General features: G+C 45.4%; 1 protein-coding gene across 3 annotated transcripts in view; it reads left to right on the forward strand.

Annotated features, from left to right (window-relative positions):
* The window catches only part of GRIA1 (glutamate ionotropic receptor AMPA type subunit 1), a 304,982-nt gene that overhangs the window by 192,445 nt on the left and 85,499 nt on the right, over positions 1-27,038 (forward strand). For all 3 annotated transcript variants that reach the window (XR_012330926.1, XM_019924773.3, XM_019924772.3), the window contains exons 8-11: positions 5,417-5,521; positions 16,097-16,207; positions 16,892-17,098; positions 22,983-23,353. Coding sequence is in view for 2 of the 3 variants with exons in the window: in XM_019924773.3 (XP_019780332.1) it covers positions 5,417-5,521; positions 16,097-16,207; positions 16,892-17,098; positions 22,983-23,353 (794 nt within the window). In the remaining variant the exon portion in view is untranslated. The remainder of the gene's footprint in view (positions 1-5,416; positions 5,522-16,096; positions 16,208-16,891; positions 17,099-22,982; positions 23,354-27,038) is intronic.

Consider the following 27,038-nt stretch of genomic DNA (forward strand, 5'->3'; position numbering starts at 1 on the left):
CTACAGTAGATTGGGTAAATCCCAATGACATTTGGTCCTTGGAATCCAAGGATGGGGGCTCGAGTCTCTTCTGCCCTGCCCACTGGCCTTCAGGTCACACATGGGGAGGGACCTGTGGGTCAGCTTGTGGTAGAGCTGGGATGTCTGTGAGTTAGGCCAAAAGGAATTAGCACGTTATTCTAAAACTAATGGTAACACCAGCTATGATATGTCCAGGGCTCACTACGTACAAGGTTCTGAACGTATTTTACATGTTTGATCTCACTGAATCCTCAATATAACCCTCTGAGGTAGCTGGTTTTATTAACTGCGCTTTATAAATGCAGAAACTGAGCTACAGAGATTTTTTTAATTTCCCAAGATTATACAGTTAGTGATAAAAGTGGGACTCCAACCCACATCTCCTTGCTACCTCACCCTGTCTCCATTAACTGCTCTGCTCTGAAGCCTCGAAGGCCCAGCCCAGCAGGTGAGACACAAGCCATGGGCCAGCCAGCACCAGCACACGGCCTTGGGTAATATCTACATGCCCCTGCTCCCCCACACCCCACTATAGTTTCCCCGGTGGCAGGGTGAAGACAACCAGCCTGCCTGCTCCCTGCCTGACATCCAAGGAGCCATTCAGAATATTAATGAGCCCACATCCTGGAATTCCTCAGCACTCCAGGAAGGAAGAGGCATGAGGGCGCCCATAAGTTGGCTTCCGGCTGGCAGAAAAGATCCAGCTCCCTAAGTCAGGCTGTTAGCATTTGGGGGGTCATAGGCCCTTTGAGGATATGATGGGAAACAAAGCTTTGTACTCTTATTCCCAGAAAATGCACACACGTATATTTTTGCATGACCAGGAGTCAGGTGGACCACAGACACTCTGAGAAGCCCAGCTAAGGACCTCAGGCGAAGAATCGCTGCCCTAAATAAGGATCAGCCCTCTTGCCTTTGTGTTTGCAATCTGTCAGCCAATGACCACGCACATTGGAAGTGAAGGTTTACGTGGCACATTGCTAGATGAGGTTGGGGTGAGCTGGGCAATAGGGGTGTGAGACACAGTCCATACCTTTCGGGACTCAAGACCCAGTGTAGAAGGAAAGACAAGCTCCTGAGAAATAATAGCCACAAAGGTATAGATTAAGGGCTGAATAACACAGCCAGGCTCGTGGTGCTATGGACTGTCAGAAAAGAACGCCATGGACTGAGGAATTTGGACATTACCAGGCTTCCCGTAGGAACGAAACTGGGGCTTTAAATACGGTGACCATATAATTTATCATCCAAACTTAAGGGTGAATGGGAGAGCTATTACCAATTATCCCAGAACAAGACATGTAAACTGAAACGACCCCAAGCTAACTGGGATGGATGGTCATTCATGCCTTAAAGGAAGGGTGAATTTGAACAAAGAGTGATTTGGGTTTTGGAGGGTCTGGGTGAGGATGTAAATGATACCCAGCAGAAGGCTAGAGTGAGGGTACACGTGAGGACTTGTGGGCATCGTGCTTGGCTGTTAGCGCGTAGGAAGAGAAGAGCTGGGTTCACACCATGACTCCACCAGGCGCTATCTGGGGGATCCTGGATTAATTGCTCCATTTTTCTGGCATTAATTTCCTCATCTCTTAGCATTGCCTCCCTCACTGGCTTGTCACAAGGCTCAAAAATATATTTTTTAAAAAAGGGATAATATACAAGCTTCTTTGAACCTCAGGGCAACTGCATGAGATAGAGCAGGATTCTTCTTCCCATTGTTCAGGTGGGCAGGTGGAAGCTCAGAGGGGTCCTGAGACTTAACTTGGCTAGTATAACCAGAATGCGGTCTACTGGGATCTAGCCCACAGGCTCTGACTTCCCACACCCAGTGAGCATGCAGGAGGAGAGGCCAAGAGAACAGATCCACCTCACGGCAGCCACGAAAAGGCTGAAGAAGCCTCGGGCCCAGAGCATCTCCGCTGCCCCCCCACCCCCCGCCCCGGGGATGGGGTTGGAGGAGTCATCAGGGTCAATGGCTCAAGTAGTAGAAACACTAACCAGCAAACAGCGGGCACCAAGCAAGAAAGAAAATCTATGCTTCAGCATCTCATGGGTGGCAGACTCTGGGCTGGCAACCAATACCATTCACAGGAAATGCAAGGTGAATTCTCCATCTTTCACGGGGGGAGTCAGCAGGTGCCAGGACAGTGATGGGAGGTCCAGGAGGCAGGAGCTAAGGGGAAACTCCAGGTTTCCCTCAGTCTGATCCCTGTCACCCCAGCATGGGGGTAGGGGGTGGGAGTGGGGAATGAGGGCTCAGGGGCTCAGTCCTGATGGATAGGATGGCAGTTTCCAGATGTGCCCATAGCATATATTTCTGAGAAGCTTATTCCTCTGACTATGAGTCCAGACTGCCCTCATACATGGTTTGGGGCTAGTCCATTCTCTTGACCTCTCCTTGCTCTGCCATCATGGAACAGTAATTCTGGCACGTCTTCTTTCCCACTCTAATTTATCTCAGGATGTGTAAGTCTTGGCTTCTCCAACTAGACGGTCAGAGCCTTCAGCTGCTCCGGGCCTCTCCTGATGTACTGTGAATCCTGAACCCAAGTGCCGTAGCTCTGAGTCTCAGTAATCCTATCTATAACATCAGCAAAATAACTTCTGCTTTTGCTACTCACTGGGTTTCTGGGAACATCGAATAAGCAGCATCTTGTGAAAACATTGTGGCAACACAAGGGGCCCTCGGGTCACAAAACTTTCCTGCTGCTGATTTTTTTGGAAACTGAGAAAGACATGTAAAAATGACAGTGAAAAGACCCTCGTTTCTGCTGAAAGAATCCCCTGTCGTGAGACCACAGCGTATCAGACCCAAGGCTTCCATGTTAAATCTTCTTCTTTGCCACACTGCGTACCCACTGTACACAGCACAGTAGTAGTAGTAATCATTACCTTCAACATCATCATCACCATCACCATCACTTAGATAACAGACACTATTCATTGAACATTTATGTCCCAGACAATATGCTAAGCACTTCAGTTCTTTGAGGAGGAAACCAACAACAGATAGGCACAGTGACTTGTACATGGCCACATAGTTAGGAATTAACAGAGTGCAGCCTGGGGAAGGCCCAACTGGAATAGAGGAGAGCAGTAGTAGGCCTGGAGAACACATGCTCTATACATCTCTGTGTCACCCCTCAGAGCCTAGGACAGTAGCACTGTCCTCTGTTTGAGAGGCCACTTGGTATATTAAGTGAAGAAACCAGAATATGTCAGAAGCTCTGGATGTCAGGCCTGCCTTGGACACTTGTAAGTCCTAAGTCTTGAGCAAATCACTTTACCTTCCAGAGTTTAGGATCTTCTGAAAGTGAAGATCCTAATCTCTCTCTAACTGACCTATATCAGGGGGCTGCTATGAATGGAGATGAAGTAATATATGTGAAAATGCTTCATAAACTCTTGTAAAATGCTGGTAGTATTAATAACACAATTTGTAATAATAAAAATAATAGCTGGCCTCTGTTGAATACTCACCATGGGGCAAGCATTGATCAAAAAATATCTCATTTAATCTGTAAACCAACCTTAAGACATAATTAAACCTAATGGGTCTCATAAAACAAATGAGGAAACTGAGTCATAGAGACATTATGCAATTTGCTGTATGAATATGACATAATGATAATTAGTATGACACTTGATACCAGCACCAAAAATAGATGCCCATTTGAGTCATTAATGACACTTCTTTCTGTTTCTGCAAACCATCTGCACATCTATCCCAGTCTGTTTTTCCAAATGAGTCACATAAGTTGGTACACAGCAATGAATGGGAAGCTAAAGATGGGCAAGAGACGACCAAGGTGAGAAGGTGAAGCTTCTGATGGATTTGAATTGCTCTCTTCTTATTCTTTGTAGCAGAATTGGTACTTTGCTTCCTCCTTGAAAAGCAAAACCAGCCCAGACTTTTCCAGAGCAAGAATTTCTCCAGATTTCATCTCAGAGAGTGAAGAGCTTGTTATATAATTTGTTCAGTGCTGTGGGCCTGCTGTAACCTCCCCACTGAGACTTCAAACCAGGAGGTGATGGGAGGGTCAGCCTGAGAGGAGACATATACACACACACATTTTCTTTCTTTCTTTCCTTCTTCCTTCCTTCCTTCCTTCCTTCTTTCTTCCTTTCCTTCCTTCCTTTCTTCTTTCTCTCTTTCTCCCTCCCACTCCCACATCTCAAATACACACACACACCAGCTATTCTTGTATTCTGAAGGCAGAGGGACGGGTCGTTCACTGTCAGAAAATGGTAACACGCTGTGAGGCTTCCTTTTAAGCTGCCTGAGGAAGGGGGAAATAAATGATGCTGGGTTAAAGGGCCGGGTTCATATTGGTTACAGGCACAGGCTCGTGTCACTGGCCTTAGGCCAGACTGATCTGAGGACACATGGTGGACCATCATTGGAGAATGTGATTTCTTATACTCAAGCTGATGGTACACAGCTAGACTCATCCCCAGTTCGAGGGTGGATACATTTTATTGGTCACCTCCAGAGCAGCAGGCTTGGTTCCAAAAGCCTTGGATTCCCCATGCTGACTACTTGGCCTTTAAAGTGAACGTGGAGATAGGAAGCCATGGAAGTTTAATCTGTCTCGTTTGTGGAGAAGTTCCATGCAGCCTATTTGGGGGCTTCCAATACGCATCTTGATTCCACCAGCTGAGACCTGTTGAAAGGCTCTGGTCTTACAAAGAATCTCCTCGGGTGCTTTAAAGTTTGCACAGCACTTTCACATTTGCTGTGTCATTTAAGGTAGATGGGGCAGGAAGTTTGAGACTTAGAGAGGCAAATTGCCCAAAGTCACTTGGCTGTTCAAAGGAAAGCTGGGGTAAAATCCAGGTCTCCCAATTCTAGGTCTTTAGGCTCCCAAGTACTGTAATCCCTGGACTCACAAAGGAACTGAGAAGCCATATTGAGGCACAGCCCAAGGCATCACAAGGCCAGCTCCTGGTCCTGGGTCTTCTCCTGACTCACCAGGGATGGCACACCAGTCTCTTCCTTTGCAGGTCTCCTTCACTTTCTACATCTGAAGGTGTGCACCTGAGGAGCGGTCTTTCTCACAGTGGCAGTCCTGATGGGGGTGTTTGACTGAGGATGGCACAGAGATTTCCTATTAGGATCTACTCTGATCCACTGTTACTGTTTGCCTAAAGCAATGGGTGAAAAAGTTTTCAGAATGAATTTCAGTCTAGTAGGCAAGAGCACTGTACTCTAACAGTGATGACTGCTACAGGCAAAGGAGTAGAGAGGTGTTTAGTACTGATGCTACTCCAAGACCTCATCCCATGTAACTTCCTCAGGTTCTGGACTTTCACTTCAGCAGAAAAAGCAAACCAATGAACAAACATGAAGCGCAACTTCAGGGTTCACTGGTCACCACCTGGCTTTCTTTTCCAGGTGCGGTTTGAAGGCTTGACAGGAAACGTGCAATTTAATGAGAAAGGACGCCGGACCAACTACACCCTCCATGTGATCGAAATGAAGCACGACGGCATCCGAAAGGTAAGGGTCCCTTTGCTTCACTTCCTCAGGGAGGAGAGGGCTGAGCAGAGGCTCAGGCCAGAGCTGAGGGCCTTGCAAGCCCACTTTCCTGGACTGGATCTCTTAGAAGAGATGCAGGCAATGAGGATTCTAGTCTCAGCTCTGCCACTAACCAGCTGGGACTTCGGGCAAGTCAGTTCCTTCCTCTGAGAATCGAGGAGATTAAATGGAGATTAAAAAAATCTCTAGCTTTGTCTTGGGGTGCTTGTGAAGATCCAAGGGATGGGAAATTACTGTGAAAGTATAAACTAATAGATGTGTATAAAATGCCCCTGCTGCTCCTATAGGATTCCAAAGTAAGAACTTGAGAATGATGATTTATTGAGGAAGTGAACCATCTTCTCCTGATCCACACTTGGTCGTATCCCCTCTACTTTCCACATAGAAGTATAAGTGAAACTTAGTTTGTGTATATGTATGTAATGTATAATATGTATGCATATTAAACATTTTGGAACAACATTCAAATCCTTGGAGAAAACATTCAGAATTCTACCACACTCTGTGTGCTCTGGCCTCTGCCAATTTCTCTGACCTTGACCCTTGACACTCACTTCCTTCCTCCTTCCACTCCAGTCATTCTGATCAACTTTCACTTCCAGGAATACACTATGTTCTTTCTCACCTCCCAGCCTTCAAACGTGTTCCCTCTGCCTAGGACTCCCCCTACCCCATCCCCTTCTTTTGCCTGGCCAATTCCTCCTCAGCCTTCAACACTCAGAGAAAATGCTACTCCTTCCCTAGGCTCCCTTGTTGTGACTCATGGCAGCCTCTATTGTACCGTCCATGGCCTTCATCACATTCCTAGCTCCTTGGGGTGGCACAGCGTAATGGGTAAAAGGCATTGCACACATGGTATAAAGCTACTAGGGTGTCATGGATCAGAGTATTAGCTCTGGAATCCTGGGCCTCAATCCTGGCATCACCACTTACCAGCCTGTGATTCTGGACAAATAAATCAGGTTCTTTGTGCCTTAAGTGGGGGGCACCATAACAATGCCAATCTCATAGGCTCACTGAGAGGATTAAATGATCTAACGGGTGCAGAAGTTCTGAGGGCTGTGCCTGGCACATTGAAGACTGGGTCTTCATCTCTCAAACTTGATGCTCTCTAGGCCTGTGCTGTCAAATACAGTTGCCACTAGCCATGGATGGCCATTTAACTTTCATTCTAAATAATTTAAAAGCCCCTCAGTTGCACTCGCCACATGTCAAGTGCTCAGTAGCCACAGGTGGCTAGTGGCTGCCATACTAGACAGCACAGATGTACTCAACAGATCGTTTCCAGCATCCCAGCAAGTTCTACAGAACAGCTCCGCTCATGCTTTCTATTCCCAACCTGTGGAGGTCCATGATGCTCTGGGTGGTTTGGTGAGATACACTGGCAGAACGGTTATAAGCTCAGGCTTTGGAGACAGACACAACCCGAATTAAGTGTCTGCCTTACTCTTTACTAGGCACGTGACCTTGAACAACTCAGCCTCCTTGGACCTCAGTTACATCATCTCCAAATGGGGAATAATGCCCTTTACCTCACAGGGTCGCCATCAGCACTGAGTGAAACAATGTCTGCTACCCACTTGCCTGTATCAAGGGATTCCCAAAAGTAGCCCCTGGAACGGAGTGGACATTCAGCCCATGTTTTGTTTGTTTGTTTCAACTACCTTCTTTAGGCCACAGGGATTTTTATGTCAGCCTTGATTTTGAGTGAGTCAGGCTGTGCAAGCCCATGGAATGGATAAATCAGCAAACAGAAATTACAGAGTAACCTTAAAATCCACAAGCAAATCGTTGTGCTTTATTTTTCAGATCCTGGGGCTGTTTTTCAACTTACTTTCCAATGACTAAATCCTTTCCTAGAATGTGGGCTTAAGCATCCTTTGTTTACGGGGAATCTGACTTGAGGACAAGGAATTCCTCCACACCTGCGGCTTCAGGCCTTTTACTCAGTCAGCCTCCTAACAAAGTAATTTCTCAGATTCACGGTGACCTCATTGTGCTGGTTTCAGTGAGCAGTGCCTGGCCTTACCTGATGTAGGTAATAGAGGGGCTTCTGCTGCTTGACCGGGGGCCTCGAGGACTCTCCCCTGATCTTTAAGCACGTATCATGGCCGCCGATCTGCCAACACACCCTCTAGCTATCTGGGTCCATTCTGACATCCTACTGAAATGTGTGTGCTCTACACACACACCCATCCAATGCTGAGGATCTTCAAATGCCAGGATGGGCACTGGCTCCACTCAAGCTAAATCCTTGGGAAATCCCATTCAGAGACTCCACTTCACCGTGGGGTGCTGATTTAGGGACCGCTATCCAAATAAAATACCTTGTCACATTCAAGTAGGATCACAAATTCTGGTAACAGGCTGCCAAGAGAGAAGTGTAGGAAAATTCTCGAAGGTCTTTCGTGAAGGGACCATCATTGTTGATTTAACCATCTCTGCCCATCACTACTGGTCCTGTAGCTAATTTTGGACTTGAAATGGCCAAGTCTCACTTCAGCTTGATATGTATCCCCCTGCCATGCCCCAAGTTTGTCATCCCCAGTTCTGACCCAAGTATAACTGGAAAGGAAAGACCGGGCAGGGAAGAAAGTGACACAAGGTCCTACTGACGTCAATGCACAGCTCTCCAGTCCAGATGTCCTTTGGAAGTTTTTTCTTTAAATCCTTGCCACCCAACTTTGGACATACTGAGACCTGGTGTAGCTCTAAGACAGAGCTTCAATCCAACCACTTCTCTCCATTTCCACTGCTGACCCCAGAGCCCAAGCCACCTTCCACACCTGCCTGACTCACTCAGGAGCCTCCTTACCAGTCACTAGTCCTGCTGGCCATGTTCTTGCCCCTCTAGAAGGCCATTTTCCCAACACAAGAGCCAGGATGATCATTTTCAAATATACATCAGGCTATATTGCTTCTCTCTGCCTAAAGCTTTTAACTGGCTTCCTACTGCAGGTGAAATATAACTTCTTGTCTTGACCTTCAGAACCCCAGACGCTGCACCCCTCTGACATCAGCCCTTGCTCCTCCTTCTCTGGCTCATAACTCCACAGCTACCCTATAGCACCCTTCTGTTCCTTTACCCGACATTCTCAATCACTATAGTTCCATATGCAGTGTCTCTCCTCGTCACTCAAGTCTGGCCCAGGCAAAGTCACCTTGGAGAGGCCATCCCTGACCAAGCCATCTAAAGTGACCCCCATCCACCCAGCACAATCCCACTGTCCCAATGTTTCACAGTGCTTACCCCTTCTGATATATTCTTGGTGGTTTACTGATCTCTCCTGAGGTTGGTAAACTTCTGCCTGCAGGCCAGATTCAGCCAAATGCCTGTTTTTGTACAGCCCACGAGCTAATAATTTTTACATTTTGAAATAAATCAAAAGATGACTACTTCATGATATGTGAAAATTATATGAGATTACAATTTCAGGGTCCATAGAGTTTTGTGGGGTTTTTTGGAATACAGCCAAACTCGTTTAGGTATCGTCTATAGCTGCGTCCGCACTATGACAGCAGAGATAAGTAGCTGCTACAGAGATTGCATGACCTGCAAAGCCTAAAATATTTGCAGTCTGGCTGTTTAAAGTCTGATGACCCCTGGTCTGGATATATATTGTCTTTCTTCCCCTCTTCTTCACCTCCTTGCCCCTAAAATGTCAGCTCTCTTAACACAGGGACATGGTTCTGTTATTTACTGTATCCTCAGTGCCCACAATATATTGACACATAAGTAAGCACGTGCAAATAAGTGGTTGTTCATTAAATGAGTGGGTAGTGTATTGAATGTTGCTGGGCAACCAGGGAGCATACTACTCTGGCCCATATTTCCATAGATCTGCCAGCAAGTAAGAAAAAAAAATTGCTGGCAAATTTAATTAAAAAACACCTCAAGCAGAACTCAGATAAAGTTAACACACACACTTATGAAGTTCAAATTCTTTAAGTGTGTTAGTTAAGATAACCCTAGGCGCAGTAACAGAGTAACACTAAAATCTCAGCTGTTTAATGCAAACAAAGGTCTCATTCTTGTTCACCCAGTGACCAGTATGGGGGCTGGGGGCTCTGATTAAGACTCAGGCTTATGGAGGCTCCACTGTCTGTTTGGGTCTTCCTGGCTATCAACAGCCAGCTCACAGGGGAGGAAGAAAGTTATTACAAACTGTGCTGGAGATTTGGGGGAGTCGGGCTAGGAGAGACGTGCATCACTTCTGCTGCATTCCACTGGCCAACCCAATCACCTGGCCCACCTAGACATATGGAAGGCTGGGAAATGCAACTGCTGTCCAGGTAGCTACTTCCCACCATACCTGTACGCTCTGCAAGGCGAACAAGAATCCTTGGGGGTCATCAGGTTGTCTTTGCCACAAGAGACGTCTTCCTTTTTAAAAATTTATTATAATCGATCTCATTTTTTGGAGGTCAGGGGCTGTGTCTTCAGAGGAAGCTTAGAGCTAAAAATGTGGACATTTGATTTGACGACTATGCAAGGTCAATCAATTGAATGTACTGTTCAATGATCATCTCCTTTGTGGACTTCATTTACTTAAAAAAATCTAATCTATCATCTAGACTCATTTCCTATATTCAAACAAGCTTTAGAGGTAGATGGAAAACAGGAGATCAAAAATTATAACTGGCCCCAAGAGAAGACCTCTCACTGTCAGAATTGTTTAAATCCTCTCCTGAACGGTGGGCCCCAATTTTTACCAAACTACTAGCTCTGATTTACTTTGAGATAGAATCAAAGTTCTTCCATGTCCTCAGTAGAGAATCCAAGGGCTGTATAAGAATCCAGCCCCCTTCTCTAAGAAAGCGAAATTTGCTCTCCTCTCTCAAGTGCAATGTCCCTTCAAAAATCTTTGACAGCTTTTTCTTTTCATCAAAATGTGGAAGGAGATTTCTCAGCCTGCCAGCTTACATGAGGGGCAAGCTGGGTTTTGGCATCACCCTGCTCTTCTGACTGGCAATAGTTCTTATTTCCCTACAAAAGGGTTAGGAATAAAATAAGCTTGTTTACAACACTTAACTGGTCCTCTAGCTTTTGATATAAGCCAAGCCAGACAATAATTTTTATAGAGACCAATTTAACATTAGCGCTATAATACCAGCTCTGAAGGATCCCTAGTCTAAAAATTAAAATCTCTTTCTAAGCCATAGAAATCTGGTCTGTACAGATTTATCTTGCTTTTTTTCCCCTCTCTTTGATCAAATAACTTGATATTTTAGAGCCGTGCTTTGTGGGTTTTGCACCATTTATCCTAGGACATTCTGCATGTAAAGAGGGTTACGCTGTCAAATGAGTTTGAGAAATACTCCATAATATATACTTCTTTTGGAGATTGACAATGTTCAATAGCAAAGTGAGACTGAAATGTACTACAGTATAGAAGCCTGTTAGCCTTCAATCAGGCATTACCCTACTGGATATCATTTTTTAGTTTACTGGCAACTTAATATGAACCACGCACTATGCGTACCGTTGTCCACGCATGAACGCATTTGGTTCCCACAGCAGCCCTGCGAGACAGGTATTCTTGTTGTATCCATTCTACAGAGCAGGGACGGAGGCCCACTGAGGTCAAGTAACTGGCCCAAGGTCAAACAGTTACTAATAAGAAAAGTCTACCTTTTAAAACAGGTCTGTCTGATGCCAGAGACCAATCTCTGGACCATCAAGCCATCACTTTTAAAAATACTACCGATGAAAACACAATAGATTTTAGAGAACTTGGTTGCATGTCAAAGAAGGCAACTTCCTCAAGGCTGACAGTTGTTGAGTTTGAACAACTAAGAACAACTAAACCTGTGACTAATCCTGAAGAGGGAGAAGGAAGAAAGGAAAGAAGGGAGGGAAGGAAGAAAACGGAGGAGGAAGGGAAAGAGAAGGGCATGAAAACACCATAGCATCAACTACCGGGGGAAAGAAAATGGCAATTACATTTGCTTGATCGTCTCCCAGGTGTGTATTGATTATATTCCATAATTTTACCTTTGAAGTCCATGGCCTGGCTCCTATGCCCTGCCACTAATCTGCTATTTAATCTATATAAGTTAGATCACCTGATCTCCCCAAGCCTCAGTTTTCTTTTCTGTAAAACAGAGAAAATAATCCCGAGCCTGTCAGTGCTATTTGCATAGGGGAAGAGCAAAATACAGTTAAGTGTTAGGAAAGTAGTTTGGAAATTCTTTTCTGAAACTCGCCCCACGATATGCTACAATAATGGTTTCAAATAGTTATTTCTCAACGAACGGGCTCCTTGTAAAAATGAACTCTTAAGGGGAATCTCAAAGCGTGAAATGGATTAAAAGCAGAACTGACTATTGAAGCAAGGGTGAGGAACCCAGGGCTTTCCCCCTCTTCTCTGACCCCTCACCTCCCATGAAAGTGGTGAAGGGCCTTTACAGATGCCCTAGGGTCCCATGGAACATTGGCCTAGCAAAATGGGGGAGGCAGGACTACATTCTGGTTTTGAGCAAGTCCCCTGGTCTCTGAACTTCTGTTTCCCTCTCTGTAAAAAACGAAGAGGTTGGAGGAAATGATTCTTCAGGCCTCTTTTGGCTCTGATATTCTGGAAATCTAAGTTTCTGGTTCTTGTGTCATTAGAGAGACATGCCCCCTTCCAGGCTGACTGAAAGTGCCCCACACAGGCAACATGGTACCCATGCCGGCATGAGGGCAAATCTTGACCCAGTGTCCTGAGAGACAGCTCCCCCGACCCCCCTTCAGGCCTCTGAACTGTCTCAGCATGAACAGGATCCACTGTCTCCATGTTGGATGCACTCATTCTCTCAATAAACCTTTCCTGAGCTGCTTCTCTGTGGTACAATCTGTGGCCCTAAGAAAGGGGTCCTAGCATGAACAGACCTCTAGCTTTGTCCCTGAGAAGCCCACAGCATCGTGGAGAGATGGGGACAGACATGCCAACAGCTAGACCATGGGGCCAATGGGAACCAACACGAGGCGCTCAGGGCCAGCTGGCAGCCTAGTGGAACACAGAAGGACACGGCCCTGCAATCGGCCTGCCCGGCTCCAATCCTGGCTCCACGACTCTCCTGTGGCCTTGGGAAAGTTATTCCACTTCCCCTACATCTCAGTTTCTTCACATTTAAAATAGGAGTGATAATTGATTACCCACCTCATAGGTTTTTGTGTGGATGAGAGAAGTTAAAACATAAAAAACACTTAGAAGAGTGCCTAAAACACAGTAAGCACTCAGTAACTGTCAGCTAATATGATTCCCAGCCCAGGGCTAAGTCCCCTCGCAGAAAGAACAGCGTCAAGATGAAAAGCTGCCCCTGGAGACAGATGACCACCATTCCAGGCTGAGCTCAGCCACTTCTCAGCTGCATCACCACCATCACCTTGCAAGTTAACAAACTCTTCTAAGCCAGATGAACTGGCACGAAAACTATCAAACACAGCCTCTGACAGAGCAAGAACACGATCAGTGTCGGCAATTATTACTACTGTTGTTAATGGCGGTCAAATGGCAGGGAGAGTTGTTTCTTTGTAACTGAGGGGACTGGGAAAGACATCAAGGTGAAGGTGACATCTGAGTGGACCATTGGCATGTGCCTTGGATTTTGTGAACCTGGGCTGACTTAGAGAACTGCTCCTCCCCCTGCACATGCGCTTCAGTTCTCCTTCCTGTTTGCCCTTTAAAACTACAGCCAGCAGAATGACCACAAAACAAAACACAACGGTCTAAAGATGTATAAAGACAGGGACTTCCCTGGTGGCGCAGTGGTTAAGAATTCGCCTGCCAATGCAGGGGACATGTGTTTGATCCCTGGTCCGGGAAGATCCCACATGCTGTGGAGCAACTAAGCCTGTGAGCCACAACTACTGAGCCTGTGTGCCACAACTACTGAAACCAGCGCACCTAGAACCCATGCTCCACAACAAGAGAAGCCACCGCAATAAGCCCATGCACCGCAACCAGAGAAAGCCCATGCGCAGCAACAAAGACCCAACACAGCCAAAAAATAAAATAAAATAAAAGATAGATAGACATAGGGGTGTGTGTGGAGTCTGTGTGTGTGTGTATTAGCCACGCCATTCTGCTCTTCCCAAACCTTCCATGACTCCCTGTTGCCTTCAGAATAAAGTCTACACCACTTAGCCTGGCCTTCCAATCCCTCTGCTACCTAGACCAAGCGCCCACTGCCCTCTTGGACTAACCCTATCCTCCACTCAGGACCCACTGAACTTACATATCTGGGCAGATTCCCACCTTCCCATCTTGGCTTATCTTCTCTCCAACCTGACAGGTTTGGGCTCAACCTTTCCATCCCTCCTGACTTAAGCCTCACCTCCTCCTGCTGCCTTTTTCCCAGCATAGGTTCCATACCAGGCTTCTGCTTCTCCAAACTCCTTAGGCTCAAGCTACCTGAGCCACTCACTTGTCACTTCTGGGGCCACGTGCATGTGTGTGTCTTGTCTTCCCAAATAGACTGGAGGGATCCTCAGAGCGAGGACTATCTCGAGACCTCTCTGTATCTTTCTCAACCCTGCCACAATACCACCAATGTTTTAGCTCGGAGTCTTACACACAATAGGGATCCAATAAGTATTTGCTAAAAGACCTTGGAAAATGAGTCAGTATAAATAACTACTAATTTTTTAAAAAAAAATGATGTCAATCAGTGTTTGCAGGCACAACCATATTCTCAGTATTATAATAGGTCAAAAATTGGAAATAAGAGAAATAAAGGATAAAATAACCATCACCTAGAAAGTTAAATCCAGATGGAAAAATACAATTAACCTAAATGAAAACAAGAGTAAGGCCAGAAACTATCAAACTCTTACAGGAAAACATAGGCAGAACACTCTATGGCATAAATCACAGCAAGATCCTTTTTGAACCACCTCCTAGAGAAATGGAAATAAAAACAAAAATAAACAACTGGGACCTAATGAAACTTCAAAGCTTTTGCACAGCAAAAGAAACCATAAACAAGACCAAAAGACAACCCTCAGTGGGTTGAAAATGGGAGAAAATATTTGCAAATGAAGCAACTGACAAAGGATTAATCTCCAAGATTTACAAGCAGCTCATGCAACTCAATAACAAAAAGACAAACAACCCAATCCAAAAATGGGCAGAAGGCCTAAATAGACATTTCTCCAAAGAAGATATACAGATTGCCAACAAACACATGAAAGGATGCTCAACATCATTAATCATTAGAGAAATGCAAGTCAAAACTACAATGAGATATCATCTCACAGCGGTCAGAATGGCCATCATCAAAAAATCTAGAAACAATAAACGCTGGAGAGGGTGTGGAGGAAAGGGAACCCTCTTGCACTGCTGGTGGGAATGTGAATTGGTACAGCCACTATGGAGAACAGTATGGAGGTTCCTTAAAAAACTGCAAATAGAACTACCATATGACCCAACAATCCCACTACTGGGCATATACCCTGAGAAAACCATAATTCAAAGAGAGTCATGTACCAAAATGTTCATTGCAGCTCTATTTACAATAGCCAGGAGATGGAAACAACCTAAGTGCCCATCATCAGATGAATGGATAAAGAAGATGTGGCACATATATACAATGGAATATTACTCAGCCATAAAACGAAACGAAATTGAGCTATTTGTAATGAGGTGGATGGACCTAGAGTCTGTCATACAGAGTGAAGTAAGTCAGGAAGAGAAAGACAAATACTGTATGCTAACACATATATATGGCATTTAAGAAAAAAAAATGCCATGAAGAACCTAGGGGTAAGACGGGAATAAAGAGACAGACCTACTAGAGAAAGGACTTGAGGATATGGGGAGGGGGAAGGGTAAGCTGTGACAAAGCGAGAGAGTGGCATGGACATATATACACTACCAAACGTAAAACAGATAGCTAGTGGGAAGCAGCCGCATAGCACAGGGAGATCAGCTCGGTGCTTTGTGACCGCCTGGAGGGGTGGGATAGGGAGGGTGGGAGGGAGGGAGACGCAGGAGGGAAGAGATATGGGAATATATGTATATGTATAACTGATTCCACTTTGTTATCAAACAGAAACTAACACACCATTGCAAAGCAATTATACTCCAATAAAGATGTAAAAAAAAAGCAAAAGAAAACAAGAATGTACGGTTTAAATCACATGATTCCCACTACACTTCAGAATGAGCTCAGGAAGAGAAGGGTTACTAGGCATGGGAGAAGGTGGGGTTTGGCCTTGTGAACAACTGCAGGGAATTAAATCTCTATGGCCCTGACTCGCATTGTACGTAACAGTTTAGCTCCATCAACAGTTAAACCCTTGCCCCTTAAGAGGCAATTTTCAGGCTTACCCATCATGATGAGGATTTTCATGGGGTGGGGATGGGAGGACCTAGAGAGCATCTTGTCTCTTGTTGTTTATATCTACCATACCTCAGAGCCTGGTGTGTCCAGGATTGCTGGTGTGATGCTCAGCTCCTTGATTTCCTGTCTGGTGTTGGCTGGGGGACCCAGAGTGGGCCATTCCTGAGGAGCCTGGATCACCTTATGTCACCACCTTCCTCTCTTTAACAGATTGGCTACTGGAATGAAGATGATAAGTTTGTCCCTGCAGCCACGGATGCTCAAGCTGGGGGGGATAACTCAAGTGTCCAGAATAGAACGTACATCGTCACTACAATCCTAGTGAGTACTCAGTCCTTCATGGAGGTTACCTGGGATGTGAGACAGACCAACACAAAGGTTTTCCCAGGAGTGAAAGCTGGTCATTCTTCTTGCCAAAACTGTGTGGTCGGTAGAAAGAGGAAGTAAAAAAGGAATATCCTGAAAGTCAGAGGGACTTTTGCTCTCTGGCTCTGCCATGATTTCACTTTGTGCTCTTGGATAAGTAAGTCACTTACCCTCCTTTGAGCCATAGTTTCCAATGTATATAAAACATAAGGGTGAGACTAAATTGTAATGGTTCTGACTCTACCCTTCCTTAGTAGAAGCCATTTTCAAAGCAAGTTCCCTAAAGTCCAGCACCTGAAGTGAGTATAAGTAAAGCTGCTATGATTTTCAGTGATGAGACAGTTGGAGCCTATTTAAGGGTTATTCCCCTAACACCTCCCAAAAATACAAGAGCTCCTGGAACAACTTGAAAAGCTAGGCATGGCGTCTCAGTGAAACATTCTATTTTAATAGTTTGCTTCCTTAACCCAAGAAGTTTTGTAATGGGAGGAGCAGAAATGCAGGAAGTGGATTTAGGGGCCAGAGAGACTTCCCCAAAGTTTAGCAATGTTGGAGACATCCTCCTCTGCCACGCCAAAGGCCTCCCTCCGCAAGAGTGAACCCAAAACCCACATTCTCTGTCTCCCATTTCTCCACCAGGAAGATCCTTATGTGATGCTCAAGAAGAATGCCAACCAGTTTGAAGGCAATGACCGCTACGAGGGCTACTGTGTAGAGCTGGCAGCAGAGATTGCCAAGCATGTGGGCTACTCCTACCGTCTTGAGATCGTCAGTGATGGGAAATATGGAGCCCGCGACCCTGACACAAAGGCTTGGAATGGCATGGTGGGAGAGCTGGTCTATGGAGTAAGTTCCCTACAGGGTGGGCAATTGGAAGCGGAGGCAGAGAGGTTGACAGGAAATCATTTGGTGGTTGGCTGGCCCTGCCCATAGATGCCTATTAGACCCCATGATTTAGTATTACTGATGCCGAAAAGATGAGGAGTCCAAAAATCCCATATCTGAAGACGTTTTTTGTTCAGGTTCCTGGTCCCAGCTCCTTCAGCCAAACTCAGCTCAGTCCTGTGGCTTCAGTTGATCATCATCCAATACAGGTGACAGTTTAGCTTCAAGATCAGTTTTCTCGAGGCAGACCGCTGAGTTGTTACTTCCCTGCTCAGTCCCTTATGTCTCCCTCAATATGAATTTCTTCCCTGGTGTTGGGGGTAGCCTGGATACAACCAAACGTTCTAGTTACTTGCCCTTTCTAGCACCTTCCATTTCAGCCACACCACCCTGAGTCACTCTGTTCTCTAGTCCCCTTCCATTCTGCACCTCTAAAAATCTCACCCTTCTCCCCAAACCTGTATCAGATACTACTTCTTCCAAGATGTCATTTCGTTCTCCCCGTAACAGGTATGGGGAGAACCCTTTTTAACTGTTGTTGCCTTCCTTGTAGAATTTAGCTTCTGCTTCTTTTATGGCTTACCCTGCCTTATATAACAGTTATCTGTGAATAGGGTTTGGTCTACTCCATTCACCACACTTGAAATAAGACCACACACAATTGCTATAAAGTCTTCAATAAACTGAAGCATTTTGGAGAAGCCACTGAATGCCCTGAACTGTTTTAAGTGTTTAAGGAATCATTGAGAAGTAAAAGATCTGATCCCTGTCCCCAAGGATTTTAACATTTTATGGGGTAGAAAAGACAATGAGAGAATGGTAAGACAGCAGAGAATCAAGGTTCAGGCAAAAGGCTAATATGAGTGTGTCTAGCCCTCCAGAAAGATGTAGCACTTGAACACGACCGTATTCAAATAGAAAGGCAGCCCAAGGATTTCTAAAGTATAACCTATGGAATGGTGATGGAAATAAGTAAGGTGTGAAAGGAGAATGAGAAAACACTGATGATTTTTGTAGAGGGCTTGGGATGAGTAGTCAGGGATAAAGTCTGAGTAAGAAATGACAAGGGCAAGAGTGTGGATTGATTCAGTGGGCACTGGAAGATCATGAAGGTACTTGAGTAGAGGAACAACAAAAGGCAATGGAAGAAGAATCCTGCCACCACATGCAGGAAGGAGACCACCAGAGCTTCACTCATAGAAATCAAAGACTCCAGGCTGGGTTTGTGAACAGAAGCATATGCCGAGCCGCAAGCCGGTGTTGAGTTCTGGTCAGGATGAAGCACCCATTTAGGAGGTTTTAAAATCTCGTTGTCTCAGATCAAGGCAATAGGAGTCATGATGGCCATGAGAGCCATACAGAGGGAATTCAAAGAAGGAAGAAATGGAACAAAGAAAAGCCTTTCTAGGAAGGTGGCTTTTGAGATAACCTGGGAAGATGGTTAATGAGTTGAGAAGGGGGACGTGCTTCTACCCTCTCTCCTCCTCTACTGCCTCTCACCTTTGGGAAGCTCCACGGGTGAAAGATAGAGATATGGGTGATTAATGCTGCATCTTGAGGTTGGTTTCCATGGGAACCTCCACCAAGCTCTTAAGGTCATCCCCATGGCAACTACTGTGAACTTTTCACCTCCAACAACATTCATCTTTACCTTCATCCCATGTTCCCTTAGAAAAGGCCTATGATCTGAGCAGAACAATGATATGATTATCCTAAGGGCAAGCCCCCCAGTAGCCAGCCATTAGTCATGGGTCACTGGCTCATCAGTGACAAACCAAAATTACCTCTGGATGCTTCAACTGCTAGCTCTCCCCTTTCCCCTCACCTCCACAAGGCCTGTCCCTCTGCCCAGTAAAAACTGTATTCTGGGGCTTCCCTGGTGGCGCAGTGGTTGAGAGTCCGCCTGCCAATGCAGGGGACACGGGTTCGTGCCCCGGTCCGGGAGGATCCCACATGCCGCGGAGCAGCTGGGCCCGTGAGTCATGGCCACTGGGCCTGCGCGTCCGGAGCCTGTGCTCCACAGCAGGAGAGGCCACAACAGTGAGAGGCCCGCGAACCGCAAAAAAAAAAAAAAAAAAAAAAAAACTGTATTCTGAAAACTCCACGATGGGCCCAAATGGATGCCCTCTCTGGATTTTCAGTTTGGCTTTCTTTTTCTGCAACGCCCCCCGCAACCGAGGAAGAATAGAGGGGTTTGGGGAAAGCATCTCTCAGCCACAAATGACCAGCAAGATCAGAAAAATTCATTCGGAGGCCGCCAGATCTCTCCGTTCTGTGCCTGTTAAATAGGCTAAGTCAACCAGGGTGTCTCTCGCCTTCCTTTTGCTCCCTTTTGCTCTTATCAACAATTACAATAGTAGCATGTCAGCACGTAGTATATGACAGGCACTATGCTAAATACCCATGTTATTTCACTTACTCCTCATAACAACCCCAGAAGGTAGATACGATTATTTACCACATTTTATAGATGAGGACACTGAGACCCGGGGAGATTAGGCAGTTTGGCAAAGGACACAGAGCAGCGTCGGGACATGCAGCCCTGGCTCTTACGCTGCATGCTGGGACATACTGCCTCTGTAGAAATCACACCATCTGAGCACTGGACTCTAAGGCCACTATTAACTAGTGATGACAATAGCAACAGTGTCTGCATTCTCGGATGCCACAGGCTGCAAAAGAAATTTCTGCTTCTTGCACGGGTATGGCCTTGTGCCTCATTCTCAGTGACTTTCTTGCCTGTTCTTTGTCTTAATGAAGCAGAAAGAGAGTGAACTTGGGAGACAGACACCTGGATTTGAATTCTGACTCTGCCAGCTTACTGGCTACATGACTCCTGCGAGCCACTGACCTCCTGCAAGGGTTACGCCTGAATCCTTGATCCCAGGGCTGGGGTGGCGAGTATTCCCCTGAACAGCGCCTGGCTCAGAGTGGATCTCCATCCCTGACCATTTTCTTCAATTTTTGCTTTTACCCACTGCATCAACACGGTTCACTCTTTTACCCAAGACTTTTTCCAGATGTATTTTGTTCGGGGATCTCCTGGGTCAGTAGTTCTCAAAGTCTGGAGCGGCAGCATCACCTGGGAACTTGTTAGAAATGCAAATTCTCAGGTCTCTCCAGACCCAGTGATCTAGAAGTTCTGCCATCTGTGGTTTAAAAAAAAACCCCAAGGTGCTTTGGATGTGCTGCACGTTCAAGTTTGAGAATCACTGTCACAAGACATCTGTTTAAGAGAATAATTTTGAGCACCTGTGAAATGCCCACGGGTCACAGTACCCTCACGTATTTGGATTCTTTTGACTCTCACAAAACACTGCTCTCCAATAGATAAAGCAAAAATTATTATGCCTCTTTTTCTAAAGAGGAAATTGACATCCAAAAGGAAAACCATCTCACTCGAGGGCACGTGGTCCGTGAGTCACAAAGCAAAGTGGCCAGGTCTAATTTCCCAGATGAGCATTGCCCTTGACTGATCCTACAGAGGTCCAGTTACTTCCTCAGGTGCTGGAAATCAGCTCCTGAAGCCTCTCAGTCAACATCAAACAAGCGGAAAACACTGCTGCTTTGCACGAACCACCCTTCCTCTCTGGACCTGGGTTTCCTATCTGCAAAATGAGGTCACTGAACTTAAGCATCTCCCACTGTGTGTGTCTCCTATGCATATGGGTGCCTTTTGAAGACCCTCAGGGGTCCATGGCCAAAGAATTTTGGAAACACTGTATCTACTCACCCCTCTTGGAAATTCTCAGTGCACAGTGGTCTTTTAAAGGTTCTGAGAAGTCCGACCTCAAGGTAGTCTGTTTACATTTGTGTTTATTTTCATGTTATACTTATTAACATCCTTCTAAAAATAATGTTCCGTGGAATCAATCTTGGAACTGCTAAATGAACTAAGCAATGAGATCATGTGGTTTTGTGACTTTTTTTTTCCAGTTCACAGTCCCTTTTATTAACTCACATCCGGAGGCACCAGACAAATCCATTCAATTCCCTTTACCACTTTAGAAGCTCGACATCCACCTCCCTTTTGGGTAACTTGTGGTCATTCCCTCTAAGTCATTTCCATGACTTTTATCCCCCATTCCTTTTCTACCTATGTTAGGTTACAGAGGAAAGAAGAGATATCTTCTTCCTGGCAATGGCTTATAAGTGTTTGTAAAAAGTATCAAGATTTATGCAATGGGTGTTAGGGAAAAAAAAAGAATTACTATGAAATACAGATTCAATCCCACATTGCTTTACAGAAAGTTTCTTTCTACAAGCGAGAAACTTAAGTCATTCTAAAGCCAGGCTTTTTATTCCATGTAAAAGGCCTTCTCAAAAATCTCAGCCAATGAGAGTAACCAGAGGAAATCTTTCCTAAGCAACATCAGCCGGCAGCTGGGCGGGGCCGGAGTCTGCGCAGCATCTGTCCCCAGCCTCACACCTGGACTGTTACGCAGCATCATAAGAGAAAGCCATCCGCCTCCAATAGACTTGCACAGACATGCCTCTCATTTCAAAAATGAATGTCATGGCATCTGTCCATGGAACCGTGTTAGGTTTCCAGGATCTCTTGATCTCAGGCCAAGAGAGCAGTGGATTTTAGAGCAGAGATGCCAGTGCCTCTGCAATTAGGCAGAGGTAGGAAAGACAGAAGAGCAAGGCTGGTGACTCCACATGCCGGATGCACAAAGATGAACATTTCCTGCAACCATTTTATGTTTATCTACATGAATTTTTAAAACTGAGTTATTTGTGCACTTCTTAGCGGTCTCCTTGAAAAAAACAATTGTGATACTACTTTACTTTCTCTCTGCCAAACTACTTTCGTCACATGATTCCCTTCTCTGGGAATGTATTCTGTACCCGAGCAACCTGTTGAAATCCTACTCTCACTTCAGTGCCAATTTATATGTCACCTCTCTGATGGCGCAGTCCCTGATCTCCCCAGCCAGAATTCATTCCTTCCTGACCTCCTGTAGCATTTTGTATCTCTTAGACAGCATGCCTCCAGTCTATAGACTGGGAAATTTTGTGTGTGAGTACTGATCTCGCCTACTAGTTTGTAATTCCCTGAGTGTAGAGACCACGGCTTCCCTTCCAGCCTAGGGCTTACGCATAATAAGCACCCAGTAAATATTTACTGAGTTAAATTTGCCTTCACTTGTTAGCCAGGGCTGTCTTGGTTGCAGGTAAAAGAAGCCCAACTCAAACTGGCTTAAGCAAACAGACTGATTGGATCATGTTCCTGAGGACAAACAAAAGAGTATATTGACATATGATCCCAGGGAGTCCAGGGTAAGCCCTGAATTAAGGGTGACTCAAATTATTTCATCATGGATCATCTCTCGCTCTGACTTTCAGGACTCATGCTCGTTAAAGAGGCCCAAAGAGACTTGGGTCATCCTTGAATGGACCATTCTGGCCAGGGGAGTAGTGTACACCGATGGCCAAACCTGGGTGATACGCTTCACCTCATAACCAGGGTGATCAGTCCCATTTGAACCAGGAGGACTGAGCGTGGGGCAGGAGTAGTTCTTCTTCCAGAGGAAGAAGGCATGGCTGCTGGGCAGGCAAAAAATAACAGATATATGACAGCCCCCTTCCGTAAGGTGAGGAAGACTCCCCGAACAATTAGAACTGTCAAAGAATGGGATCATCTCTCCTGTGAGATACTGAGCCGATCATCCATTTACCATAAATATTTTATAGGGAGCAGGAGGGTTTGGACTCCTAAGGTTCTTTCCAACTCTCACATCCTTTAAGATTACAAATGAATATTCACAGGGAAGAGAAAAATAAGAGAACAGAGAGCTGGTGAACTCAAGGGCGTTTCTTTTGTGTGTGTGTTTTTTTGCAGAGAGCAGATGTGGCCGTGGCCCCTTTAACTATCACCTTGGTCCGGGAAGAGGTGATAGATTTCTCCAAACCATTTATGAGTTTGGGGATCTCCATCATGATAAAAAAGCCACAGAAGTCCAAGCCAGGGGTCTTCTCCTTCCTGGATCCTTTGGCTTATGAGATTTGGATGTGTATCGTTTTCGCCTACATTGGAGTGAGTGTTGTCCTTTTCCTGGTCAGCCGCTTCAGCCCCTACGAATGGCACAGTGAAGAGTTTGAGGAAGGGCGGGACCAGACAACCAGTGACCAGTCCAATGAGTTTGGGATATTCAACAGCTTGTGGTTCTCCTTGGGAGCCTTCATGCAGCAAGGATGTGACATTTCTCCAAGGTGAGTCAGCTCTTCTCAACCCCTTTGCTCAATGCCATATATATAGGAAAAAACAAATACTGGGAAATCAAGGGTGGGAATTTTTTCCAGACTTCATAGTATTCGGTTTCTCAGCTATGCTTTACTGTCAGCTGTCCGTTGCATGCTGTGGATTATACGGACACGTCCTGTGCCTTGATCAGTTCTATCTGCTATCTGGGTGATGTGCTCTGTCAAGTTTAACAGGGATAATCACGACTCTAATGTTCTGTAGCCGAAAGGTACAGAGAAAGGATGGGGGACAGTACGGTACAACTAACATGTGTTGAGAACCTACCACATATAGTAAGCAAGGTTTTGAGTCCTCTACATGCCTTATTTCATTGAATCTTTGCAGAAGCATTAGGTGGGATTCTCATTCTATCTCCTTTTACAAATGAGGGACCACAGAAATGCTGAATATCTTTCCAAGGTTGCACAGCTAATAGCTAGGTGAGTCAAGATTCAACCCCCATCCTGAACTATTTCTGAGGGGTAGAAGGAGTACTGAATTATGAGTGGGTTCTCACTCTGGTTCTAGCACTTTCTGTGTGTCTCTGGACAAGTCACCTGGCCCTTGTAGACCTTGGTTTCTTCATCTTTAAGAGAAAATGGTTCTTCTTTTCTTGGTTCTGAGAAAGATCTTGGAAATAATCTAGTTCCAACGGTGATGTAAATTTGTTTCTTACGGTTGGAAAATGAAGTTTCTTAGAAATGCCTCAGACATCATACTGAGAGTACTGGGGTGACCAAATCAGTGAGGTTTCAGCCCCCACAGGAGACATGAGTAGCGCCATTTTTGTCTGTTTTACATATTGGGCTTGTGAATACAATTTCTTTTGAAAAACGGAACAGAAAGGAAAGGAGAGGGGAGGGGAGGGGAGGAGGCAGGGAGGGAGGAAGAAGGAAAAGTGAAATGGAGAGGGGAAACAAGAAATCTGAAAACTACCAACCTACACCAATTCCCAAATTTACTGACCCCCTTTCTGTCTTTGTGTGTAACGTTCTTTCAACTATATTCTGGAAAGTTCATGTCACAAATAAATAAGTGCTGACTGTATTTCCTCTTACAGTTGCTTAATGTCTGTGAGCTCTTTAATCAGTAGGCAGTCGCTTATAGATACCAAGCTTCTAAAGCTCGCAGGGAGGCATGGCTTAGAACCGGGCTGCATGAATAGATCAGCACACACTCTCACTTTCTGGGGGCGTAACTGCATAAATACCAAGGCCTCACAGACACGTCCTGGAGGCATCTTTACCACCTGGTTCGCATTTGGGTGTCAGCGAGGACCAATATTCCTAAGTGGCAATGGAATAAGATCTCCCCAAGGAGCTTCCCTCAGGACTCATTGTGCCTGCTGTATAATTTAGACTGTCTCATCGTTCACCATTATACTCTTGTTTTTCTTTAAATAAGAAGACAGTCAGGGGGGTTGCGTGGGAGAAGAGGTGTGAGACTGGATGCCTGGCCAGTACTGGCAAACACATGGTAAAGAGCAGAGACAACCAAGAAGGGGAAGGGCTTGCTTAAAAATAACTCAGGCCAGTAGGTAAACAATGGGAAGAAATGATTCTTCACTACTCAGTATAACGGGCCATCCTAACATGCATGTGTCTGAAAAGACCCCTGGGCTTGTTTTTTTCTCCTTTATTTCCTTCATGGCTGGGCATCTTACCCGTTAATGGCACCCCTGTGGACTGACCTCAGGCTGTGTTTTCACACTCCTCACCATTCCTCCTGAAGTCTCAAGTCAGTGACCCACAAACTGAATCCTCTACCGGGCATGTTTCTGTGTAACCTGCACAGTTTGGCAATGATGGTCCAAAACTGAGTGGCAGCTGCCCTCCTGAGCTGATGCGTGTATTCCCCACTTGACCACAGCCCCCAGGTGACTCAGCTGCCCCTGAAAGGGTATGTGCGTTTGTGACTTCTGACTAGAAGAGGATTTTCAAACTGTGTTTCCAGGACTCCTGAGGGTTCCACGAGGCTACCTTAGGAATTGACCTGGAGGTGACCAAACAGGAAACCCAAGCCACCTTCCTTCCCATTTTTAATAAAACAACTCCACTCTATGCTTCTGTATTTTCCCCAGGAAAATGGGAAACAACCCTAGTATTGTTGTGAGGTTTAAAAGAGATTGATACATATAGAACCCATAACACAGTATCCAGCCAGCACACAGGAAGCACAACAAAAGAGAAGCTATTGTCAATTCTTTTTATCGATTTTCTATATTGGACTTCTGCTAAACTTCACTAGAAGAAAGGGTGCCACTGCTCACACTGATTGAAAAGCCACTGGACCTCTCTCTTCTGGGGAAGTCCACGGACAAAGCAGAACGGTGGTTCACTCCTGAGACCAGCAGTACCTGTATTTCTGAGGCTCCCCCTCAGAGGGACTGGGAGGAAGGATTTTGGATTTAGGGGTCTGACAGGCAGAGAAGAGTCTACCTGGCAGAAAAAGGAGTTTTATCCACTTGAGATGGACTCTTGCTTGCCACGCCTAGCTCAGCCAATTCCAGCACTTAGGGACCTGCACAAACCCCGCTAAGAGTCAGAATATGCATCACAACATTTGTTGGGAATATATGCTAAAGAGAAAAGGTACGTACTTCACCTCACTAGGGCCAGACGAAAACACAAGGATGCTAGGACAGTGATGAGAACCAGAGCCAAGCAGACAAGCGCAAACACCAGTGGAAGCTTTTGTTGTTGTTGTTTACGTATTTCCTGATGAAGTCAACAGAGTTTCATGAGCCTCTGATATGCATAGCACTAGACACCCTGGGGCTACAGCAGGAGGTATTTTTAAGGGCTTTTTATACTCAAACATCTTCTCAAATAAGCTTCAATTAATTGTTCTTGCTATTTACTAACAGAATATATCATAAATCCTCACAAATTTAGAACTTGGGGGATTAAGTTCCACCTAAATTGCATGTATCTGCATGCATACACAAGTAGCTTTATCTTTTCTTAATCTCATCAATATTTATATTAAAGTCTATTAACCGAAAGCCAACGAAATGTGGCCAGATGTGGTTGTCTGCAAGTAACGCAATAATCTGACCAGAGTAACATGAACAGCTAGAGAGTTACCTTTCTTACAAGGAGAGTGGAGGCAGACAGTGGCTCATGGTTCAGTGAAATCGGGGTCTGCTGTGCTATGGTTGCCCCAGCCTTTTCTCATGTGCCCCAAATGGCTGCTCCCAGATGTCACGTCCATGTTCAAGCAGCAAGAGGGGGAAAACGTACTGCAGCCAGTTCCGTCTCTTTGGATCAGGAAAGCAAAAGCTTAACAATATACTCCCCACCCCAAGCGAACATCTCCTTCTGTCTATCTCATTAGTCAGAACAGCGGCCCACAATCACTTCTAGTGACAAGGAAGGTGGAAATGGCAAGAATTAGGTTTTTTAGCCTCTAAAATGGAAGGGGTTGGAATGGATGTTGGTGAGTCAACCGGCAGCACCGGCCACAGCGCCCAAGTCAATGTTTTGTTCACCAGCACCATGAATAGATAAAATAATATGTAAATAGCACCCTTAGTGATATATGCCAGTAAATGCTGATTTGCTTTCAAGATTCTTCTCTCCTCCCTTTACAATGTTTCTATGAGAAACTGTTTTCATATAGCCTTTTTTAACATTCAAAGTTAAAATTCAGTTG

The sequence above is a fragment of the Tursiops truncatus genome, chromosome 3 (genome assembly GCF_011762595.2).
Source record: "Tursiops truncatus isolate mTurTru1 chromosome 3, mTurTru1.mat.Y, whole genome shotgun sequence".
NCBI classification, from domain to species: Eukaryota; Metazoa; Chordata; class Mammalia; order Artiodactyla; family Delphinidae; genus Tursiops; species Tursiops truncatus.